This window comes from Dama dama, chromosome 11, assembly GCF_033118175.1.
Source record: "Dama dama isolate Ldn47 chromosome 11, ASM3311817v1, whole genome shotgun sequence".
Lineage (NCBI taxonomy): Eukaryota > Metazoa > Chordata > Mammalia > Artiodactyla > Cervidae > Dama > Dama dama.
In genome coordinates, this window is record NC_083691.1 from 11,783,604 (window position 1) to 11,810,000 (window position 26,397).

Here is a 26,397-nt window from a genome sequence, read left to right on the forward strand (position 1 = left end):
TATGTTAACACATGTGTACACACTCCAATTTATATCAAATATTTATTTCTTATTCTCAGAATCTCTTTTTTCTTGAGTTTGGGTGACAAGGCTACTGCATCATCTGAATCTTTTGTATTTGATTCCTAATTTTGGAATGACAAATAGCAAGAATTTGGATTTTTGAGACTTATCCAGACATTTATCTGTTAGGATGGTTAGAGTTTGGATAGTGAAGGCCCCTTCTGTGTGTGTACATATGTGTATGTGTACATTCTATATGTGTACATATGTGTGCATGTGTTTGAATGGTATGCAATTTTAAACAAAGAGGATCTGATAGTAAAGCTATTCTTTAAAAATGAGTATGGAGAAGTGTTCTCAGTAGATAGCTGTTAAATGCTCTTCTACCACAGTTTTCAAAGTTTGATGTGCATGATAATCACCTGGAAAGACTGTGAAAACACAGCTTGCTGGAACCAATGCCCAGAGTTTAAGTAGGTCTGGTGTAGGCCCGAAAACTTGTATTCTTAATAAGTTTCTAAGTGACGATGATTCTGCTGCCCAGGGACCACACTTTGAGAACTTTTGTTCTACCATATGATTTTTGATGGATGTGTTTTAGTTCATCACATAAATATCATTATTTAGCCAGTCCCTTTTAAGACAGGTTGTGTAGTTTTGCTATTATAAAGAATATGATAATGACTACTATTAGGTATACATTTATTAACATTTCCTTTTAATATGTTTCTAGATGTTCAATTACCTGGCCACAGAGTTGGCACATTCTTAAGGCCTTTATCATGTAATGCCTTATCATATTCCAGGGTGTATACACTATATTCCAAAGAGGAAGATAAGAACAATTTTAATGAACATTCTAGAGTCTCTGAGAAAGTTACACCCCAAATAACATTGAATTAAGTGTATAGCCTTGTTATTATTTTGTGTGGGTAATATTCATTTGGATGTAAAGATTCCAATATAATAAAAGTTGATCAGCTTATGTTACTGTTTATTGTTGTTGTTTAGGCGCTAAGTCTCAGTGACCCCATGGACTGCAGCACAGCAGGCTTCCCTGTCCTTCACTATATCCTGGAGTTTGCTCAGATTCATGTTCATTGAGTCAGTGATGCTATTTAACCATCTCATCCTCTACTGCCCTCTTCTCCTTTTGCTTTCAGACTTTCCCAGTAGCAGGGTCTTTTCCAGTGAGTTGGCTCTTTGCATCAGGTGGCCAAAGTATTGGAGCTTCAGCTTTAGCATCAGTCCTTCCAGTGAGTATTCAGGACAGATTTCCTTTAGGATGGACTGATTTGATCTCCTTGCAGTCCAGGGGATTCTTCTCAAGAGTCTTCTCCAGCACAACAATTTGAAAGCATTAATTCTTCAGTTTTCAGCCTTCTTTATGGTCCAGCCCTCACAATCATACTTGTCTACTGGAAAAGCCATAACTTTGACTATATGGATCTTTGTCAGCAAAAATGATATTTCTGCTTCTTAATATGCCTTTTAGGTTTGTAATAGCTTTTCCTCCAAGGAGTAAGCATCTTTTAATCTCACAGCTGCAGTCACCGTCCACAGTGATTTTGGAGCCCAAGAAAATAAAGTCCGTCGCTCTTTCTATTGTTCTCCTGTCTATTTGCCATGCAGTGATGGGACCGGATGCCATGATCTTAGATTTTTGAGTGTTGCGTTTTAAGCCAGCTTTTTCACTCTCCCCCTTCTCCCTCATTAAAAGGCTCTTTAGTACCTTTACGCTTTCTCCCATTAGGGTGGTATCATCTGCATATCTGAAGCTGTTGATATTTTCTCCCAGCAATCTTGATTCCAGCTTGTGAGTCATCTAGCTCAACATTTCACATGGTGTACTCTACCATGTTAAATAAGTATAAGTTAAATAAGCAGGGTGACAGTATACAGCCTTGATGTACTCCTTTCCCAAGTTTGAACTAGTCCGTTGTTCCATGTCTGATTCTAACTGTTGCTTCTTGTCCTGCATACAGATTTCTCAGGAGGCAGGTATGGTGGTCTGGTATTCCCATCTCTTGGAGGATTTTCCACAGTTTATTGTGATCCACATAGTCAAAGGCTTTAGTGTAGTCAATGAAGCAGAAGCAGATTTTTTTTTGAATTTTCTTGCTTTATCTATGATCCAGCAGATGCTGGCAGTTTGATATCTGGTTCCTCTGCCATTTCTCAACCTAGCTTGTACATCTGAAGTTCTCGGTTCACGTACCATTGAAGCCTGGCTTGAAGGATTTTGAGCATAACCTCACTGGTGTGTGAAATAAGCGCAGTTGTACAGTATTTTGTACATTCTTTGACACTGCCCTTCTCTGAGAAATCTCTCAGATTCTCTGAGTATGAAAACTGACCTTTTCCAGTCCTGTGGCCACTGCTGAGTTTTCCAAATTTGCTGACATATTGAGTGCAGCACTTTAACAGCATCATCTTTTAGGATTTGAAATAGCTCAGCTGGAATTCTGTCACCTCCACTAACCTTGTTTGTAGTAATGCTTCCTAAGGCCCACTTGACTTCAGACTCTAAGATGTCTGGCTCTAGGTGAGTGACCATATCATTGTGGTTATCTTGGTCATTAAGACCTTTTAAAAATAGTTCTTCTGTGTATTGTTGCCATCTCTTTTTAATCTGTTCTTCTTCTGTTAGCTTCTTACTGTTTCTGTCCTTTATTGAGCCCATCATTGCATGAAATGTTCACTTGATATCTCCCAATTTTCTTGAGATCTCTAGTCTTTCCCATTCTATTGTTACATAGAATGTCTTTCCCATTCTATGTTACTGTTACAACTACATATGGATGATTAGCATTTTTAAGTGTATGTCTTCACTTAAAAGGATATGTTCTTCCTCAAGCTTCCCAACATGTGGACCAATGTACTGTTTACTATTTATATTTTCCTACAGTGAAATCTGTGTAATTTTACATCTCCTATTATAATTTGGTATGAAGGTGAGTTATCTTTAAAAGCAGTTCTAGGGACAGTAATAATCTCTGATCTTGTAGGCCAAAGATTGGTTCTCAGTCTTGTCCCTGACACTTAATTTGTCCCCTCATTAATAGCCTAAGCTCTGAACCTCAACTTTGTCATTTTCGAAATGATGATAGTAGCACCTGGAGTTGTTTATGTAGAGAGTTTGGACATTTTTAGAACGGGGCAGTATTCTCTTGCTGTAGCCTGTGGAGTTCTGCCAGAAGTGAGAGAGAGAATCGGTTAGCCCGACACCTCTTTCCCTCCCAGAGGTTATGTTTTTGACTCTGAGAAGGTGTGGAGTTAGTGGGACTGATGAGCACCACTGTCTGCATTTAGAATACCTCTTTTTATTTTCCTCTTTTATGTATCCACTATATTCCTTTAACTTTTTCACTGGGTTGTTTTGAGGATTTTATGAATTCTAAAGCTTGTGAAAACTCTTTGAAAACTGTCCAGTCCTTTGTGAATTCAAAGTAAGATGATATTTGCTTCTATTCAAGGGACTATTGAATCACTCTGTGGCCCCCAAACCTAGCGTTAGAGAGACAGGTAATTATTTATATCCCTCCAGATTGTTTTGATATTTGTCACAGATTTTTGATGCCTAAATTAACATTCCCAGTTAACAAAGAGTCATATTGAATAAATTTATAAAGTACTAATTTAAAATTATAAATCTCCTGAGAAACCGCTTCATCCACAGCATTTAACTTCTCAGTTTAACCTATAAAGCCTATTTCACCTTCTTTTTTTTTAATGGGGAGAGCTTGGTGCAGATGAAAGTTTGGATTTTGAAGTCCTGTAGATTTGAAATTAAGTCTTGGCTCTGTCACTTAATAGCTTCATAACCTTGGGGAAATCATTTAACCTCTAAGATATGTTTTTTTTCCCATCTGTAAATTAAGAATAATATTGCTTATCTCGTAGGATTGTTGTGACAATTAAAAAAGGAAATGTTAAGTTAGTTTGGGGTCCATTGCCAAATAGGCCCTCAATAATTGTTTCCATTTTCCTTATCCTCTGAATAGTTGCAGTAAGTTTTCCTATTCCTTCTAATTATTACACCAAATGTTTTGGGGGGGAATACAGACTGCTAGAGTGTCCTGAAAGACTAAATTATAGATATGTTTTAGCCTCTCCATATATTAGATATTATATAATAAAGGAGAATAAGTCATTTTGGAAAATTAGATAGAACATAATATTGTGTATCTTTAGGAATTCTCTTAGAAAACATGCTTTTAATAAAACATTTTCCCCCTTTTGGGGTTGTGGTGGGAGTTACTAGAGGTTATCCCTGATCTGCAGTAAAATGGCTATTTGAAATAACTGATTTTCTGATCCTTTTTAAGATTAAGACCTGTTCAATATGGTCTGTAGTCATGTGAATTTATTAAACTAGTTTTATGGTCAAATGTGTATTTGAGGGGAGTGTCAGACTTTATACAATTGCTGAATATCTAATTAGGAATAGTGCTTATGCTGGTCAGTGGTTCCTATTGATTTAAAAACAGAAGGTGCATATATAGAGAGTGCCTCGATTGTGTTAAGTTGGTTGCATTGTCATCTGACCCTGTAGGAGAGCAAATTATATCTTGAATGAATAATTTTGAAGGATAAAGCTATTTGTGATATCTTTGTTAAGAAGGTACTGTTTTATTTCCATCATCTTAGTTTCAGTGACATTGAATGTCCTACCTAACCACAATACTTCTTTTCTAGTGGGGTTTGGTCTTTATATGTTGAATCATTTTCAGTTTTATATTTTTAGTGAAAAAAATTGTCAGTATTAGGTATTCATTTAAGGACTTTGAGTTCATTTGTTTTCAGCTAAAGTTGGAATCATTAGTAGACTCACAAATATATCATTCAGTGAATGTTTAGTTTTTCTTTAAATATTTTTTAGGTAGCATCACTTGGACAGAGGAAACTAGTGTGTATTGTTCTATTAATAAAGAAGTGGTTGTTCTCTGATTTGATTGTTTGAACTGTGTGAATTGGAGAGTAATGTTTTTTTAGCACGACACTTTGGGAACTGCTGCTTGGTTAGGATACTTTTGTTTCAAGGTCTCTTTGAGTCAGTTCCTATTAAACGAGAAATGTGACGACCTGTATAACAATGAGAATATGTGAACAATGCAATACTTGTGTTATTATTGTATGGCTTTGAGGGAAACCTCATACTGTGTCTAATTGAGTTTATTATGATTAATGAAGTTTTTAAACCAAAGAGTATGGTTTTTGTTTTCTTGACCATTGAGTTTACGTTTTTAAGTGGATTTAAAATATACTGTAAAGTATGTAAAAGGAGAATTTGCAACCTAAAAGGTAATTATACAGCAGTTGTAGTATAGCATTTGCAAAGAAATACTGTTAAAAATTATATTCTCAATAAGTTAGGCTTTAATAAATGGCAGGAGAAGGAAGGGGTGAAAAATATTAAATTAACATATGCTTTCATTAACAGTTCCTGTGAATTTTTATAAAAGAATTGATCACAGTGAATTTATTTAGTAAATTATCAATGTCCATATTATATACCTCCTGAAGAATGCCTTGTAGTGTCATATTCGGAAATGTATCATTAACTAAAATGGTGTTCTTTCCCTTTTTCACGAGAACAAAGAATTCAAATTTAGCTGCTTGATACTAGCTACATTATGTAAATTATTGTGGTAAATGTAACATTAGTAAAATCTCCAGAGTAGTTACATAAGGATTTATATTGGTGAAATAATTTTTGTTTATGTGCTAATGTCACTATGAATGACGCTTAGAGATGATTGCAGCAGTATCAAATGAGCCATTTCTTTTCTCTTAACAGTGTAATTATTGAGATAAGCATTTTCCTCATGGCCTTTTTCTAAAACTAAGCTTTGGAAAGGAGAAGGAAGCTGTGAGATTGTGAAGTTTAGTGATAAGTAAAAGTTTGGTTTTATATCCCCATGAATTGCTCTTAAAGCTTGATATTTCATGATTCATTAAAGAAAGCTGGTAGAAATATGTGACCACTTTGCTCTTGATTAGTATTTTCACTTCTAGGAAGTCTGTTATCTGTTTGGATTCATTATTTTTGTTGGATAAATGTGAATCAGGTCTTTTTCTTTGGGTCTAAGAAAAATTAACCCAGTGTATTCTGGTATATTCTGTTCTGCCAAATTTACTAGCTATGACTTGTCATATTTCAAGGAATTAATACATATCAAACCATCAAACTCTTTCTCGAGGCATTTTTTTGGATGAGGAAGGCTTTGCCAGCTGCCCTTAGGAGTTAAAGAGCAGAGTGGGTGTCACCAGGCAGAGACAACTGGCTGTCCCCTTGCAACAAGTTTCCTGCCTGCTCACACCATTCATAAAAATAAGTTACAGCTGGATTAAAGAACTGCCTTAGAAACAAAAATTCATAACTTTTCAAAGAAAATGTGAAAATATTTTTAAAGGTATGGATAGGAAAAAGATTTCTTGAAATAAGATTTGGAAAAGCACAAATCATGAGGTAAAAGACTTGATTTGACCTCACTAACGTTTAAAATTTTGATATGGCAAAAAAAAAAAAAACCCCTATAAACAAAACAAAATGATCAGATTGAAGGAAAAATTTGGCAAGGCCTGAGATCTAGAATAATAAGGAAACTGAAAGAAATAAGTAGAAAAATAGACCAAAATATTAAATAGCAAGTCACAAAAGAAGAAATTAAAATAAAATTGTAAAAAGACTACAGGATTAAAAATCAAGGAGATTAAAATCAAAACCATGAGATGCCATTTCATATGTGAGACTGGCAGAAACATTTTAAAGGTGAATAATAGCAAGTGTTGGTGAGCGTGTTGGGAAACAAAAACTCTTGTGGTAAAAGTAAGTGGAGGGTGTTCATACACTAGGAACCAGCAGTGTCACTTTTACTTAGGTAATGTAGAGAAATTATCACATGTGCACAAGGAGACATAATAAAAAATGTTTATATGATTTTTTATGGTAGAAATATATTGAAAACTTAAATGGTCATCAGTAGGGGGAATAGATAAATTATGACATATTTGTAGTTGGAGAATATTATAGCAGTTAAAATGAATGAATCCAATCTACTTGAGACAAAACGAACAAACCTTAAACATATAATTGTGAGTAAAAAAAGCAAGTTGAAAAATATTACATATAGTAAACCAGATATGGCAATGTTAAAAATACAAAACAAATCTATATTTTGTCATGGGTATATTTGTATGTATTAACTGTATAAAAGCACAAAGGGAAGGGCTGCACACCAACCTCAAGACAATGGTGACTTCTGAAAGGGGAGGAAAATGGGATGAGAATGGAAGATGATGCTTCAGCTGTATTTGTGGATAGGAATGTTGCAAAAAGTTAATATTTGTGTCATCACCTGATGAGTCAGACAAAATGTAGTATATTCATGTAATAGGAAACTAGTAAACTGTAAAAAGGAACAAACTACTTGTACGTGCCATGACATGCACAAATTTGACAAACATTGTACTAAGGGAAAGAAAGAAGGAAGATGCAGAGACCACACAACGTATGATGCCATTCAGATGAATGTCCAGAAAGAGCACATCTGGGAAGATAGGGGGCAGATGGATTACTGCCTGTTTGGAACAGGAGTAGGAAAATAGGTTCACAGTAAAGGGGCATGAGGGCCTTCTTTAGTTTAATGAAAATGTTCTAAAACTGACTTAATGGTGATGATTTACAACTTGGCAAACTTACTAATAATTATTGAATTATACACTTTAAATGGGTAAATTATGTGATACATGAAATATACCAAAGACAAGTTATTAAAAAGTTAATATTTTTAAATCTCCATGGCACTCAGTATGAGTATTTCAGAGGTTCAACTAAAAAATTATTAAAAAGGACACCTTTCCATATCCTTTATACATAGTTCTAATCAATTCATTATTTTTAAAAAGGTATTACAGTTTACAAAGATCCACAAAGTTAATTGTAGAGGAGCCTGGTGGGTTACAGTCCATGGTGTTGCTCAAGAATCAGACATGACTTGGGAACTAAACAGCAAGAACAAATAGCTTAATGTATGTATATACTTGTATAACCCCTACCAAGATCAAGTTCAGTTATGGTACAGCAGTGTGACTGTAGTTAACAATTGTGTACCTAGTTGAAATTTGCTAAGAGTGTAGATCTCAAGTGTTCTCACCACACATAAGAAAGGTAACTATATATTATATTAGGTAATGGGTAGATTATTTAGCTTGGTTGATGATTTCAAGGCCTGGGCCCGGCCAGTGGGTGGCCTTGGCAAGGGCTCTGGAGCCCTGCAGGGGGCTGTGTCCTGCTGGCCTGAGCTGGGTGAGCTGGAGGTACCCTGGGAGACCAGGGATCTGCCTCTCACCTCACTGTCCACTTGACCACCACCCCTGTGCTGACTGTTGGCTGAATAGCCCACTACCTGTCACTCACTGACAGTGGTTGCTTGTGGGAGGGACTCAATGTGGTGCTAACCAACGGGTGAGCAGGACCACTAATGGTCCCGTAGTAACTGATGCCTGCTAATGGGGTAGGGGTGAGGTAGTGGTGCACAGCAAAGGCTGTGTACTATGGTCTGTGTTTGCCACACTCTGTTAAAAATTTATAGGATTCAACAATCACAGATTGAAGAATGCTTTCCCAAGACACTGACCATACCTTCTCCCTACACATCCTGGCCGGTACACACCAACCCTGTATAACAGCAGGATGAGCACAGGCCTTAGCAGGCAGCCATTGCTGGGCCTCATTACTCCACACCATGTTACTAGGCTCTGCTGTTGGTCGGTGCCTCAGTGGGCCCTACCCACAAGCAACCAGCTGTCAGTGAGTGATGGTTAGTTGTCCTGCTCAGCTATTGGTCAGCACCACAGTGGGCCCTGCCCGCAAGTAACTGTATGTGAGGCACCATTAGGGAAGCGATTCAGCAAAGGGTCAGTGGTGTGGTGGTCATCAGGTGGACAGTGAGGTCAGAGGCATATTCAGGCCTTCTCTTGAAGGCCCTCCAGCTCACCTGGCCTTGGACCAGCAGGTGAACTGAAGGGCCCAGGAGATAGACTGGGGACTATGCCCTGCAAGGCTCCAGAGTCCTCACTAAGGCCCTCCACTAGCTCTGGGCCAGCTTTGAGGCAGTGGTGAATCCCTTCCTCCATCCCTGTTTCTGTGACCTAATGGCAGTGGCCATCTGCCTGGGTTGCAGTTTGTGGAACCTGGCCCCTGCCTTTTGGGTGACTTGAGGAGACTGAGAGCTAGTTGGTTTGGTGCCTGATTCCCTCAGGGATAACAGCTGGGCAGGGTATGGGAAACTAGCTGTGAAGGAACTGTCAACGGAGTCGGCCTCCTCTTAGCCAGGACTGGGACCTTGGAGAGTGAAAGTTGTGCCTTGGGACCTTGCCTTTTCCTGTCAAGACAGAGAATGCCATTTCTTTGGTAGAGATTTAGAGGAGCAGCATTACCTGACCATGATCTGACCTCGAGAATAAAGGATCTGACACCAATAAGTTTGTAGCAACTAACCATGCCCCTGCCTCACCTTTTGCTTTTAAAGGGGCTGCTGAAAGCTTTCAATAACTTTGGGGTTCTTAGAGCATGAGCCACCCATCTCCTTACATGAACCTGTAATAAACCTCTTTCTCTGTTCCAGACTCTAATGGTTAGCATTAATTGGCCTCACTATGCGTTGGGTACATGGGCTTGTGATTCAGTAACACCTGCACCCCACTGCACCACCACTGCCCTCCTCTTTGACCACACAGTTCAGGTAGCATTCCTTTTTCCAGTACCGAACCCTCTGGAAGACAAACCATGTGCTGCTGCCATGGTAGCTCAACATACACAACAAAGTTCAACTGTACTTCCTTTCTGGGGTCCCCTGGAACTTACAGGAATTAAGTCTGCCTTATAAACTTTTCAGGATTAAGTAAAATAACAGATGTGAAGCACTTTGAACATTGGCATCTAGTAGATGCCTAACACCTTTTCCTCCATGCCACCCAGAGGTAGAAAGCATAAGAAAGCATATAAAAACAATAAACAACTTCTGAGGTAACCAACTATTCAGTTCCTCTGATGGATCTTCTGCTTATGTAGCGGAATTTTTACCAAAACTGTGTATGTATTCTCAGGCTGTACTTGAAATCCTGCCCTTTCCCAGTCAGCCCTGCTGTATCGTTGGCTCCCATTTCTTTCCAGGCGAATGACTGATCTTTCACATTTGTCCTGTTTTCCTCATTAGGCCAGAGTGTTCCTTATTCAGGCTGGATTCCTAGCCTGTCCTTGCCTTCAGTTACCCATCGTTGGCCCTATCCAAGAAGGTCCAGTCTTGAGAACCAGTAACTGTCTTGAGAACTGTAACAGAGTGTGGCTGAGTGCAGCTCTTAACACATAGCCCTGGCTGTATGCCATGACCCCCACACTTCGTTACCAGGCAACGGTTATTGCAGGACCTGTTAGTGGTTCTGCTCAGCCATTGGTTGGCACCACAGTGAGCCCTTCCCACAAGCAACCAACTGTCAATGAGTGACAGTTAGTGGGCTATTTGGCCAACAGTCAGCAAAGTGGTGGTGGTCAGGTGGACAGTGAGGTGGGAGTCAGATCCCTGGTCTCCCAGGGGTCCTCCAGTTCACCCAGCCTCAGGCCAGCAGGTGAGCTGGGGAGCCCAGGAAACAGATTAGGGGGCTGTGTCCTGCCGGGCTCTAGAGCCCTCGCCAAGGCCACACACTGGGTGGGCCCAGGCCTTGAGGCAGTGGTGAACCTCTTCCCCAACTCCTGTCTCTGTGACCTAATAGCAGCGGCAGTCTGCCTGGGTCACAGTCTGTGAAACCCCTCGCCCTCTGGGCAGCCTAAGGGTCAGTTGGGTTAGGTGCCTGGCTCCCTCAGCGATGACAGCTGGCCAGTGTCTGGGGACCTGGCCCTGAAGGGGACTGCCAACTGAGATCTACCTCCTCTTAGCCAGGATCTGGGAGGGTGAATGTTGTGTCTTGGGACTTTGCCCTTTCTTGTCAGAACAGAGAATTAACATTTGTTTTGGTGGAGGTTACAGGAACATCATTACCTGACCATGACCTGACCTCAAGAAAAAAGGATCTGACACTAAGAAGTTTGCAACGATAACTACGCCCTCCCTCACCTTTCCTATAAAAGGGCTTTGCTGAAAGCTTATGGAAATTTGGGGTTTTTCAGGCATGAGCTAACCATCTCCTTGCAGGGCCCTGTAATAAACTTCTCTCTGAATTTATTCTGATGTTTTGTTATTGTTTGGCCCCTCTTTGTCTTGCGCACAGGAACTTGCATTTCAGTAACGATTTCAGTAACCCCCAGATTGCAGCTGGGAAGAACCAGCCTTGACAAAGCGTCACTCCTATTCTCAGGGATGAATTGCTTGTTTCTTCAAATGTATTTATGTGAGGGATCCTGTGAACAGGTCTTAGGGAAGCAATAAAATGGCAGCTTTTGCTGCTGTACCTTTGTTTCAGTGAACCCTGAGCACAAGGTAGTTCTCTGAGAATCCAAGTTTATTCAGACTTGGAAAAGAGTTACTTCTTCAGTAACTTGAAAGAAGTTACTGAAGCTTTGACAGTGGTTAACTTTAGGCAGCAGAGGATTGGGATTATTTTTCTTCCCTCTCCTTTCCCTTGTGTACTAGCTTCTGCTGCCCATCTAACTGCCCTTCTACCTCCATTCCCCCCACACCAAATGACCCACATATCCCGTAAGCCCTGTTTCTCACCTATCTCCACTGAGCCATACCTCAGAATGGTTGTAGAACCCAGAAGCTAGGGGAACCTTGATGAATTACTCCTAGGAATTGGCTGACAGACTGGATCTGAATGTGAGGAAAAGAACAGGAGTTCAGTGATGGACATGTTAAATTTGAGATGTCTGTTAGATATCCAAGTGGAGATCTTGAGTAGACTGATAAATGAGTCTGGAGTTGGGAGAGGCCAGAGCTGGAGAAATATGCAGTTGACAGTGCGTATTTGTTTGAAGTGATAAAACTGAAAGAGACCAGCAAAACAGACCACCAAGAAAAAGTGAAATCCAAGGACTAAACTCTGGGGCTCTTCTTTCAGAAGAGGTCAGTAAGAAGCCCAAGGAGCTGCAGTGGGACAGAGAAGTGAGATGCTCTGAAACCACATGAAGAAAGTAGTTCAAGGAGGAGGAAGCAGTCATGGTGTCAAATGTTGCTGAAGGTCAAGTAAGATGAGGACTGAGGATTAATTGATGTCAAGAGTAAGAGTCATTGGTACATGAGTTGTTTTAGAGAAGTGGTGGGGTGAAAGCTTGGTTGGCATGGTTCAAGAGAGTAAGAGGGTAGGAATTGGTGACAGTGAGTATAGATACTCTTTTGAGGAATATAGCTTTAAATAGGACGAGAGGCTGTATATTGTCACCCTGCTTATTTAACTTATATGCAGAGTACATCATTCGAAATGCTGGGCTGGATGAAGCACAAGCTGGAATCAAGATTGCCAGGAGAAATATCAATAACCTCAGATACGCAGATGACACCACCCTTGTGGTAGAAAGTGAAGAACTAAAGACCCTCTTGATGAAACAGAAAGAGGAGAGTGAAAAAGTTGGCTTAAAACTCAACATTCAGACAACTAAGATCATGGCAAATAGATGGAGAAACAATGGAAACAGTGAGAGACTTTATTTTTTGGGGCTCCAAAATCACTGCAGATGATGACTGCAGTCATGAAATTAAAAGACGCTTGCTCCTTGGAATAGAAGTTATGACCAACCTAGACAGCTTATTAAAAACCAGAGACATTACTTTACCAACAAAGTTCTGTCTAGTCAAAGCTAGGGTTTTTCCAGTCGTCATGTATGGATATGAGAGTTGGACTGTAAAGAAAGCTGAGCGCCAAAGAATTGATGCTTTTAAACTGTGGTGCTGGAGAAGACTCTTGAGAGTCCCTTGGGCTGCAAGGAGATCAGTCCTGGGTATTCATTGAAAGAACTGATGCTGAAGCTGAAACTCCAATACTTTGGCTACCTGATGCGAATAATTGACTCAGTGGCAAAGACCCTGGTGCTGGGCAAGATTGAAGGCAGGAGAAGGGGACAACAGAGGATGAAATGGTTGGATGGCATCACCTATGTGATGGACATGAGTTTGAGTAGGCTCTGGTAGTTGGTGATGAACAGGAAGGCCTGGCATGCTGCAGTCCATGGGGTCGCAAAGAGTCGGACACGACTAAGTGACTGAACTGACTGACTAAGGATGAGAGGAACGGAGAGGTAGCCATGGTGAGGAGGTGGGCTTGACCTTTTAAAAATATTGCAGAAAAAATAGTAGGTTTGCCTTCTGATGGATAAGATCCAGCTGACAGGTAAAATTAATAGAACAAAAGAATTGGCAGAGCAGTATTGAGTTGGTGAGAGGGGATATGATCCTAGTTCACAAGTGGAGGGAGGGTCTTTTCAGACCCTGTGGACAGTTCTTCATAGTAATGGGATGAAGGCAGAGTCTTTGGGGTCAGAGATAATAAGTGGATAAAAGTGGCAGAGGAGACTTGTGAGAGTTTTCTTTTGATTGCCCGATTTTCTCACTGGAGGGGCAAATTAAGATAATTAGTGTTAATTGAGGTTGAAGAAAGTATGACATAGTCATTAAGGAGAGTAAAAGAGTAATGACTTAAGGAAAATGTGGTATAATTACCAAGTCACATTAAAGCTCACTTACAGTGAGTAATTCAAATTTAAAGTTAGTCAGCACAATTGTGTGGATTTCTTTAGCCACAGTCAGGTACAGGGGTGCAGGTAGATAACTAGATTTAACAAGGATTGTGGTTTTGCCAGGTGAGGAGGACAAAGTAAGAGAGGCATGAAGGAGTCAAGGATGTCAGTGAAGGAACAGTTACAAAATAGAATTTAGGCTAGGTAAGGAAGATAGTGTAGATTTGAGGTGGATGAAGGGCAGTGAAAAGATTGATAGAGTGTAGGTCATTGTGGAATTGAAGAATGAAGTTGGGTTGCTTTAGAGAAGAATGAACTGAAGGAAAGGAGGTAGGTCATGGTTGGAGCCTGAGGTACTTGAGATTGTGATTATTGAGGGGGTTTCAGTTATTGGAACTGTAGAGTTCAGGTATGACCCTGGAAGTTAGTAATTGCGATTGCTGGAGGACAAGTTCCTTGGGCAGGGAGGAGGGCGAAGAGGCAAGAATTTTGGGATTTAGAAGCATCATCTAAGTGAATATGTAGCAAAATCAATAAGACCGTGGTGGGAGTAGTGGCAGAGTGAGGGGCAGTGCACCAGGATACATGAAGTTTAAGGAGTGAAAATCTGTAGATGACAGCAGGGTTAGGAGGAGGAAGGTAGTCTGGTGACTACTGAAATCTGGGGTTTTGGAAGATGAAGGACAAAGTTTCCTGAAGTGACAACAAGCAGCAGAGACCACCTACTCCACCTTCAGGTCAGTGAGAAGAGAAGTGGAAGAAGTGGAGAGGAAACATTCACCACTTGAGAGGGCTCACGAGGAAGCCAGCTTTTGACCACAGTGAGAATGTGAGAATGTGTTGGGAACTTAGAGGTTGAGAGTTTTGCTACCAGCTGACCATGAGTGCTAGAAAGATGTAAAGGAGCTTCTTGAGTCGGGGAGCAGTGTAAGTGAATGTGCCAGCTTGCTATTCATTTACCAGTCATGTGTAAAATTCACTGCACTTTAGACTGTGGACATGGTTCCTTTTTAATTTTTTTAAGTGCTAGGGTATTGAATATTAATTCATGTAAGAATATATAATTGGCCACATGTATAAATTCTGATGTCTGACAGCATGGTCTGATTTAGACGTGAGAAGATGTCACGTTTTGTAGGAAAGTAAATTGATCAGGCGGGCTAGATTTGAGGATTTGTTTTTCAGAAGTAGAAATGAAATTGTGTGGGTTTGTCTTTTTTATATATGTAATTTTATTTACTTTTGGCTGTGCTGGATCTTTGCTGCTGCTTGGGCTTTTCTCTAGTTTTGGTGAGCAGGGGCTATTCTCTAGTTGTGGTGTGCAGGCTCCTCATTGTGACGGCTTCTCTAGTTGTGGAGCTTGAGCTCTAGGGTACATGGGCTTTAGTAGTTGTGGTACACACATGGGGTCAATAGTTGTGGTTCCCGGGCTCTAGAGCACAGGCTCAATAGCTGTGATGCTTGGGCTTAGTTGCTCTGCAGCATGTGGGATCTTCCCAGACTAGTGAGTGAACCTGTGTCTCCTGCGTTGGCAGGCAGATTCTTTACCACTGAGCCACCAGGGAAGTCCTGGGTGGGTTTGTCTGAATGGCCAGGCTAAGGAGTCTAGCTTTTTAAAAACATGAAAGTCTTCAACGATATTAGAAGAACCAAGCAGAGCTGTTTATTAAAATAGGAAGTTAATGAAGATGATCTGAATAATTCTTCAGAATGAGTCAAAGTGTGGTGAATAAAGCATGGTCAAGTTTAGTTCTGTACATTTTGGAGACCATCCGGGTTGTAGACCACCAGGGTTTTAGGGAAAGTGACCAAGTTGTAACATATAAGACTACTCTCAAGAGTGTAGTCTCCGCAGTAAGCCAAAGGAGTAAGAAACGAGGGAAAGTTATAGGGATGTGTTTATGGGATCTTCAAATGATTTTGCTAACAGGATACTAGTAAAAATTAAAAGAACCATTCTAAAAAAAATTAAATGTAGAATTACCATATGATCCAGCATTTCCTCTTCTAGATAAATATCCAAAAAAAAGCAGGAATTCAAACAAATATCCGTATACATATGTTCATAGCAACATTATTCACAAAAGAAGAAACTCGTGTCCATAGATAGATGAATGGAGAAACAAAATGTGGTGTGTGCATACAATGGTATATTATTCAGCCTTAAAAAGAAAGGAAATTCTGACACATGCTATAACATGGATGAGCCTTGAAGACATTGCCATGTGAAATAAGCCAGTCACAAAAGGACAAATATTGTATGACTCCACTAATGTGATGTACCTAGAGTAGTTAAATTCATAGAGGCAGAAAGGAGAATGGTGGTTGCCAGGGGCTGAAGGAGGGGGAGGGAACAATGGCCAATTTTTTTTTAACGGGTTTGGAGTTTTAGTTGGTGAAAATGAAAGTTTTGAAAATGGATTATGGTGATGGTTATACAATAATGTGAATAATGTATAATGCTACTGAAGTGTATACTTAATGGTTAAAATGGCAAATTTTATGTGTATTTTACCATGCACACACACACTAAAGTGATAAAGGATGTAGGAACTGCTTCTCTAATGATACAGATAACAGCTAGGCAACAATGACTTGTTTCTCCAGGAAAGAAAGGCAGAGTTTTGGTATAAGAAAATTGGCAGCAGGTATGTTTCCCTTGCTGGTGTGTCAGCTTTATGTAAACTGTGTACTAGTTTGGCCTTCGTTCTCAGTGTTCTCAGTACCTCAGGCTTAGAGGTACTTGGAAACACATTTTCTTATATAGGAAGACTTTTTTTTTTCCTGTGTTCTAATTTGTTTTGTTTAGCCAGTGACTTTTTTCATAGATGATACAAGGATTAACCTCTAGTCTTCAAAATTACTCTGAATTTTTAATATGAACTTACCTGTGAAATATTGTGTTTACTATTTGAATCGAGTGTTAGTTACTTTGGAGTCATTTTATTTATATCCTGAACTTGGCAAAAAAATTTAAATAGAAAAATTGGAAAGCTCTCCTTCATAATCTGCTAAAGCATGTTTCTTGATCACATGTTTTAGTTATTTGTCCAGCTGTATTCTTATTGTGGAGACACAACAATGACTAGAAGACAGATCAACAGGAGAATATAAATAAATAAAGGCAGAAATGAAAACCAGTGTTGGATTCTTAGTAGTCTGGTGCTTCTAGGCTGAATCCCAGCTCTGTTACTTAACTCTGGATTTGTTCTTAGTGGGTCTCACTTTTCTTATAATTATAAAATAAGGCTATGTCTACTTACCTGGCAGAGTTGTTGTTAGGATTAAATAAAATAATAAAATAAAGTTACCTATGGCAACAACTGGTATACCTAGGCATTTAGGAAGTGGTAACTGATAACATTATAATTATTACTGCAAAAATCTTTAATAAAACTATTTCTGAAATCTAGAATGCAAACTTAGAAAGCAAAGGAATTAGCAGAAAGGTCCTTCAGTTTATACAAAGATTCACCTCAGGGTTTCAATAAGTCTGGGAGAGTCCCTGGTGCATTTGATGTTTACAGATCATTAGCAAACAGATGCCAGGAGGCAAATAAACTGTAGCTAAAGGATTTTTGAACCACTGACGATGCAGAGAAAATCAGTTTCTGATAAAGTTGTAATATTTCTAAGTAGGTAATAGCAGGCAATGGGAAATTTTTAATTGGGTTTATAAAAGTTTATTTCAGGAACACATGAATTTCCAATTTGAGGTACACCTATACATCTGTAGCCATCTAATTTATAGTGCTTGCTTGTTTCTCCACTGGGGTTAATAATACAACAACAACTAATATTTATTGTGCGCTTACTATATGCCAGTGCATCTTTAGTAAGCCTGTGGCGTTCAAAGGCTTCTTTTCAATTGGATGTTTTAAAATTGGCCTTTTATCCATTTGGAGACACAGGGTATTTAATGAATTTATTCTATTTATTTTATTATGCCAAAATGTCTGTTGGGTATATATAATCTGTAAGACATTTTGTAGGAGACAAAACTAAGTAAAACATGGGCCTTGGACTCACAAATACTTATTCATTCTCCCTTAGGCTGTTCAGAAGGAGCCTGTGGTGGTATGAGGTGAACCCTGGTGTAGCCCTGGACCCTACACCTGACTCTGCCACTTCTCCCCTGAAGTTTTTTCCGTCCTGGCCCAGGACTAGGCTCAGTGCCCCTGTGCTAATCACTGCGATAGCATGTATCAGGCCTTGCGATGCTTGCTGGTTTAATTCTTTGTATTCTGCATTAAATTGTAGACTCGGGGAGAGCAAAGACTATGTCTTATTCATCAATGGGGCCAATCACTTTAGAGGATTTGCACTGTGTATAAATACTAATTTTCTAACTTTGAGTGATAACTTACTGCCTTTTTAACTATGATAAAATTGTGATAGTCCCAATATCATAGCTTTGTCATGAGGATAAAATTAGACATTTTATGTAAAATGCCTGTTATAGTGCTTGGCACATTGTATGAAAGTCGCTCAGTCATGTCCTACTCTTTGTGACCCCATGGACTGTATAGTCCATGGGATTCTCCAGGCCAGAACACTGGAGTGGGTAGCCTTTTCCTTTTCCAGGGGATCTTCCCAACCCAGGGACCGAACCCAGGTCTCCTGCATTGCACACGCATATTCTTTACCAGCCGAGCCATAAGTGAAGTCATGTGCAATTCCGCAGTGGAAGTAGAGAGACTGTCTTTTGTATCAACATAAACAGTGAGGTGTGAGGGCTCTTGGAACTAACGCTGGTTTTTCTTTAGCTGAGTTTTTGCCAGAAAAGAAGAGGTAACTTTTTTCTTGTTGGATTCAGGGATTGTCCAAGGGCATGAGAACTCCCCTCCTGTTCACCGGGTTTTATTTAGTTGTACTTTCTCTTTCTTCTCCTCCTCATCATGCTTATTCTAATTCTTTTACACTTTCCACTTTTGATCAAGGGCTTCCAAGGTGGCACTAGTGGTTAAAAAAACCTGCTAGTGGTAAAGTCTCCTGCTAGTGCAGGAGACTTAGGAGACAAGGGTTTGATACTGGGGCTGGGGCTGAGTACATAGTGGGTACTCGGTCAATAGTTGTATTTGAGTAGATAATTAAGTTATCTCTGTTCACCAAACTTGACAAATGTAATGTATCTATTAATGAAGACCATATGCAGTGATCCCACTGTAGTAGTTCATAAAAGGCACAGCTGTCATTTAGGTTGCGTCTGAAGTAATTATTCACATTGGAATAAAAATCTGGTACTTGTGGTAATCTTTAAAAAGGTGGGGTAAAACTAATCTTAACTCCTAGAGAAATTAAGTGGAAGCCTGAGATTATAACCATTAAAAACCTCATCAATATTTATCAGTCTGATAGATTTTTACAGATTAGTTCCAAATTTTGAACCAGTGTAAGAAACCCTAAATATTTAAATAATAGTGAAAGTTGAAAACCAGGATGTTCAGTAGGGACAAGGTAAGTGTAAGTGAATGTGTTCTTTTGACTTTCTTCTTCCTTTCCAGCACACCATCTCTTCTCTGTTTTAAATTTCCCTTTGGAATTTGACTTAGGCTTGATTTTTGTGTTTACACAGCAGAAATTTGGTTGATGATCAGATTTGTATTCCTGTAGTGAAATTGGTTTATGAGAAATATTTCAAATTATCAGTAAGTAGTGGTATTTGCTAGTCAAAATCTATCAGCATTCTCTAGAAAGATAGATGAAACTCTCTAGATTTTACTGCATAATGTCAATGGACTCATTATTTGTAGAACAGCTGATGCATTTAGTACTTGTTGATTCACTTAATTGGTAACTGTACTACATTCATAACTCCAACAACTGAAAACAATAGGTCAGTGTCTGTTGTTTATTCATAAATAGTCACATCGAAGCAGGATATGTCTGAAAGGCAAAATATGGTTAGTTTGAGGAGAAATCTGGCACGTGAATGGTTCCATTGCTTAACATACTGAGATGGGTTGTGCTCTCCTTTACTGAATAATGCTATTTGGATTTTCATTATAGGTGTAGATGGTGAACCGCTCCTGTGTTTATTAGGCTGGTTGCTGTGAATTAGTATTTGAATGTATTTTAAATGCTATTGTTGAGGGGAAAGTCTAGAATAGAAATATGGTTAAAAGTTGGTGATGACTTGAAGTTTTTATGTCTTAACAGTTTTCATGTTTTAGAGCAAAAAGGTAATACCTAGAATAGATTTTTAAGGTAAGAAATTCCATTGGTATATGCAGACTGAATGTTGATTTAAAGTATGTTTGAAATTATTTTTTAAAAAATTAGTTAATTATCCTCCATTGTAATTTCAGAATAAAATCTGTATTTTGGATCAGTAATTTTTAAAATAGGTAGTTTATTTTATTTTTATTATTAATGTGTTTTTTAAATTGTAGTTATAGTTGCTTCACATAGCTGAGTCCATTTCTGCTGTACAAGCAGATATCCCCTCTTTTTGGATTTCCTTCCTATTTAAGCCACCGCAAAGTACCAAGTAGAATTCCCTGTGCTATACAGTAATTTTTAATTAATAATTTTTAAAAGAAAAGACAATATAAATCATTATGTTTCATTATCATGGAAAAGGGAAATGTGTTTTTTTTTTTAACTATGTGAAACTTTTCTTTCAAAAATATATTTTTTAAATAAGTGAATTTTAAGTCTTATAAATGAAATAATTTTCTAGAATGATTGCATTTAGTTAAAATGCTAAACTAATGATTCAGTTATTTTATAAAATAAAGTAAGTGGAGCTTTTTATAGCTAAAACAGATTTAATAGGCAGTGTCCTTGAAGCTCTTTATTAGTTTAGTGCAGTCCAGTTTGCAGTCCTACTGTCAAGAAACTTTAATTCTACATGATACAAAAAATTAACTTCTCTTCTTGAAGATTCAAAGACAGTTTATTTTTAAGTGTTTTGAGGAAGATTGAGTTTGTCCTTAAAATGTACAACTTTCCAGACTATTTTCTGAGGGTCTATATTTTTAGTATATAAAAATGGAAAGTGTTGTTAGGGAAAGAGCAGTGTAATGGACTGTTACTCGTTTGCAGCATATTCTCATCTTCTCATCTGGAAAATTAAATCTGATTACAGCTTGGATTAACATTTATGGTTTTAGGGGAAAGGAAGATAGTATCTTAAACTCCATGAAATTGAACAATGAGATTATATCGTTATAGCTCATTTTAAGTCTCACTGTAACGGGGCATATTTTTATTGTTGTAAGCTTAAATGTGTTCACTATTTGTCTCTTATTCACTGAAATATCCTAGAGATAATGGTTGGAATTTAGTGGGTGTTATATACAACGTTTTCGGCCTTGGTATCTAGCATGTTAAAGTGAAAGCAGTGTAGATGTCTGTGTTAATGGCTGCATTTGCAGTTTCTCTTAAATTTCCTAAAAGAGCTCCAGTTGTAGAAGATTGTAACACTTGATTAAAGGTGCAGTTGCTATACCTTTCATAGAAAATGAAATCAGTGTATTTTTCAATAATCAGTTAAAGTGTCATGCCTTGACCCTTCCAATGGAGTCAGTCATTGGTGTGGCAAAGGAAAACAGGAGGGTAATTTGGTAAGCTATGTGTTTGTGTGTGTGTACACTTTTTAGTTACCAGTTTATGAATGGGCCCTCATACATAAGCACGGTACTTCTATGAATTATTTTGCATTTCTGTCATAAAAGATCTGTCTGCCACGTTTTCTAGAAACTTTAAGCCTAAGGCAGAGCTCAAGGTTTTGGAGCCTGTGTAAAATAATTTATAGTGCCTTTCCAGTAAGTCTTGCCCAAACTCTTATTCTGTTAATTAAACATCCTGTGGCAATCTGGTATATCTTAAAGATTTAATAGTATGTTATAGTAAAAGGCTATTGAGATAGAAGAAAATTAGCTTTTCTTAAAAAAAAAAAAAGCATTTCTTCTGAGATCAGTTTTTTTGTTTTTGTTTTGCTATGAAGACATAGGCTATTAAGCATAGTCATGTCATATCTACTCCTGAATGAGACTATGCTCTTGGGAGTCCTATACTGTAAACTGTCTGATTTAAATATGGAAATGCTTTTGTGACCTCCAGTGGAAGTGGTGCACATGTGTCAGTGTGGGGTCAGTGTCTTGCATGGTCGCAGTGCTGAGAGAAAGTAGTGTCTCATCAGACTGACATAATGCAAAACCTTGTTCTAGAGCCAGCTATCTCTTTTTAGCCTTATGTGGTTAAGTCATGTATGGACTCTTCCATACCATACATCTTGTTAGCAAGGTATTTTAAATACTTTTCAACAAAAAGGTTGTGTTTTCCTGGGAGATGTTGAAGCTGATTTTTAATTTTTTAAATAATCTGTTGAATATGGAGAAATTTGCTGAGAAAGAAGGGTGTAGTGCATTTCTATATTAAGTTCTTAATTTTCTGTCAGAGGGACAATTCTTAGAGAAAGCTTGACATATGCTGATAACTATTCTTACTACCAATGCCTAAACGAATTGTTAATTTTTCCTTTTTTCCTTGGTAGTACTCTCATCTTCAGGTTTTTGCGTTGGAAGTTAGCTGTTTGGTGACACTGCATTTGGCAGTGAGGGTATGAATGTGAGAAGAAATTTTGGAGCATTAGCAATTATAGCATTGGATGGTGGGTAAAGAAACAGATACATAAATATTAGACTGATATACAGTTTTCCAGTGTATGCTATTTTCCATATAAAGATATAGAACATTTCATAAAATGTTCCCAGACCATTTAAAACTCAAAGAAATGCAGCTGATGCAATGAAATACATAGAGTACTTGTAAAAGCGTACAGACACGCAAGTGGATTGCTGCCAGACAGAAAATTTAAAGGCGGTTTGCTGAACTGCAGGGTGCTCGGTTTTGTACATGTGCCATGCTGAAACTGTTAGTGAGGCGGGTGTTGTGTTGCTTGAGAAAAGCAGATTGTATTTGGACCTTTTTAACTCAGATGTTTCCAATGTCGATATTTTGATGACATTAAGGCATTACAATCGACTCAATGTGAAAAATGATTTCAACCTCTTGTGCAAAATAGACATTTAAAGAAAGTTCATACAAATTTTTTTTTTTTTTTTAGTTTTTGTGTTAATTTTTACAAAATAGCTTTCATAGTTTTATTAACTGTCAGACTGGATCTTTGACCTAATTGAATGGAACTTTATAGGTTGGGCTTCGGTTTTAAAAGGCATTGCTTTTTTTTTTTTTTTTAATGCTGCTGTTGAGAGTGTTAAAGACCTATGAAGTTTGCTTTTATAAATCTCAGGGTCTTACAGAAAGGGAATCAAAAGCTTTATGCTTGAGTCATTGTAAATAATAATCTGTGTATTATCTTGGAACATGATTCTGTTAAAATCTGGGAGTCCCACTCTAGGGTTAGTCTCAGGACAGTTGAAAGAATTTAGTTGATGAAGGTGTTTAGTCGATGCTGCCTATCATTGAGGCAGTGTTTAGAATAATATGGTTTGAATGACCCCCGTCTTGGAGTTCCGTGGTCATTTTTACTTTCATTGTATTAAAACAAGTTGATGTTTTTCATCTATTTTCCTTCTCTTTTTACAATTCTATGTATATATGAATAAAGTGCATTTAAAAAATCACAAAATTATTAATGTAGTTTATTGTTAACATGGTTGGCTTAATTGGTTAAAGAGATTTAAAGACCTTCCTTTTCCTACTTATAAGCAAACATTTTTAAAATTGAAGAATATACCACAAATTTTGGTTTCTGATATTCATCCTCTCAGAAAATGGTGATAAAAAGTAGTTTTTTTTTTACTTTGTTCCATCTTTATTTCCACTGATACTTTTGTGGTTCCCAAGAAGCAAACTATTGCAGAAAAGAGAACTTGATATTAAAGATTTATATGTGAGTCATTTTTGTATGATGTTTTCTTGTTGAAGAGTTAACTGTTCACCACATGACAACTAGAAGAAAAAGAATAAGCCTTAGATTATTTTGTGGCTTTTCCAGCCTCTGTGTTACTGTGTCCATTGAGCTGCATTTTCGCAGGGAGTGTGGGGGGTGGGTCTCAGTAGCAAATTTTAAATCCTAAAATACCAGTTATTTTTCTGGACAGAGTCATTTATGTATATTTTAGGAATTAGAGCCTTCTTTTTGGATCTTCTACTCCACCCCCACAGCACATTTTTAGGGGTTTGCTGGGCTTGTGGCTGTCTCTTTGCACCCTGCTGTTAAGTCCCCCTCACCCCCACCCCCATCCTCACCCCCACCCTGGACCTAGTGCTTTTCATGCCACAAGATTATGCCCTGACCTCCTGTCACAGCACCCACAAGTCCTTGCGTGTTTTCAGCAGCGACTTCCTCTGACTTAGCAGAGCAGCCCTGCAAGGCACTGCAGTGAGGGTTACTCTAGAATTCCAGCAGTGCTGGTCTGGACATACCGTTGTTGTCTTCCTAGTGTTTGCAGACGAGGGTAAAGAGATTTGTCCCTAGTTTTGAAGTCATCCAGAGGACACTTTAAGAGCCAAAGTAGTGTACAGGTAGTTTCAACTTTTCTGCACCACCTGTTTTGGGACGTTCTGCTTTTTGTGTGACCTTTTGAATATTCCTTTATTAGTCTTGAGTGTTGAAAAATGACATCCATTGACTTGAAAACTAGCATTTCTAAGATTTAAATGTAGTTTGTGAATAGGCCCATAATTTCCCCCCTTTTTTGATTCTTTAATTGCAGAACAGTTAATTGCATTTTTATCTTGTGACATGTAGGACTTTAACTTTTACATAGATTCACTTCTATGGAGAAGTAAATTGATATTTTAGAAGATAGATATGACAACTGAGTAGTATATACTGTACTCACTGTGGTTGGGGACCTTCAAATATTGTGCTTTTATGAAAGCATTTTGCATTGATACATGATTTCTCAAATAGATACTATTCTGATCACTCTTCTTAATGTGTCTCTGAGGAACCAGATCTCTCTCATTAGAAAAGACTGAATGTTTCCCTAATCAATAGCAAATGGAGTACTAATAGCTTTTAATTAGTACACTTCTATATTGATTTAGAGATGATGGGTTATCCTGCAGTTATGGTTGAAGAATCAAGTGACCACTTTCCTGATTCCATTTTAAATAGATTGGTCATGAAAGACATCTTCACCTATGTATGTTTATAGTTTCTGAGCAAGTCTAATCTCATATGATATTTTGTTAACACTGACAAGCTAGAAGTGTATTGTTTTCGTTTGAAAAATTTCATCTATTTTCAAGAGAGCATAAATATTTTGGGAAGAATTTATTTTTAAAAACAGGAAATTTTACATTTCTTCCTTAAAAGAATTCTTGTCTGATCCTTGCCTTCACCCTGACTTCTCCCCCACCCCAGCCCCCAACCCTACCCCTACCCAAACATACCAAGCCCACATCTGTAACTGTGAAAAGGATACTTCTGATAAGAGAAGAAAAGTCAAGCAGATTTAAGACTCACTTTCTCTGGAAAAATGTATCGAGGGCAGTTTGCAGCTGGCAAGATTTTTGCATTAGGTAATAGTCTAAAGTTAACAGTAGCATCAGGTCTTTAAATTTTTTCTTTTTTATATTTCTGGAGGAGGGTAATGGAAGTGCCTCACTGAGTCCTTCCTTGTGCTCATCAGCATAGCAGCCTCAGCTGCCCCCCTTGGATCCCCTGCCAGGGCTGCTATCATCTTCTGATCAAATATTAATGTGTGATCCTCTGCTTGCTCACTAATCCAAAGCCAATTAATATTATCTGTCAATTATTTACAGATCCTGAGGTGCAGAGGCAATTCCCGGAGGACTACAGTGACCAGGTTCGGAATGCGTAATTAATTTTTTACATGACAAAATTTATTTCAGAGTTGTTCAACATATTATTACTGTTCTTTTTACTGAAAGAGATAAATGAATTTTTAGAAGGAAGGGAAACAGTAATTACGAACCTAAGACAAAAAGTAAAACATACTGAAGTAGGATTGAAAATATTGGCGATAGATTTGGGGTGTTACCTTCAGGGGAAACATGCACAAAAAGTAAGGAAGAAAACCTATCACAAATTTTACTTTTCACTTTGAGGTATGCTACAGTCTGCAGTTCATTAGCAAATCCTTTTCAGATTGCCTGTGAACTTTTTTTTTTTAATGCTATTTAAGCAGCCAGGAACCGGTATAACAACAAGGTAGGGAGGATGGAACTTTGTAACATTTCCTAAAATTGTAAATGAATTATGAAACTGTGTTATGGTAGTACTTAAAGGAGAAGATAGATACACATGCAAGAATGGTCTTTAGGGTGAGGGTGGTTTTAATGATGGTAGTGAAAGTTGTTTGGCGAGTTGGTCTTGCCATCGTGCTATCTTGAATTTCTTGCATTCTGCAGGCATGGAATGGAGTAGAAAGAACTATTTTACTCACAAAATACTGCTGAAGTTCTGAAGTTGCTCTACTCTTTGTAATTAAATCCAGGTTATACAGTCTGGATTTCAGTTTCTATCTTGAGAAATATTAGAAATGTTTCGAAGCTTTTTGGGGTATACCAGCTTTTTGGGGTATATTATGTTAATATACCAAACATGCATTTTGGTATACTTATTTTTAAAAGGTTTTTAAATAAAAGCATCCTCATTACATAATAAACTTTAGAAAGCATTTTACGTGTGGTATATGGTACAAAATAAAAACATTTTTCTGAAGTGCCTCCATTTAATTTTGTGTATTAAAAATATCCTTGAATGAGGGTAAATACGG

At 38.1% G+C, this 26,397-nt stretch overlaps 1 protein-coding gene across 5 annotated transcripts in view; it reads left to right on the top strand.

Moving 5' to 3' along the window:
* DENND1A (DENN domain containing 1A) overlaps positions 1–26,397 on the top strand; it is a 523,573-nt gene that overhangs the window by 117,964 nt on the left and 379,212 nt on the right. For all 5 annotated transcript variants that reach the window (XM_061154694.1, XM_061154689.1, XM_061154693.1 and 2 more), the window contains one exon: positions 25,421–25,464. In XM_061154694.1, the coding sequence (XP_061010677.1) occupies positions 25,421–25,464 (44 nt within the window). The remainder of the gene's footprint in view (positions 1–25,420; positions 25,465–26,397) is intronic.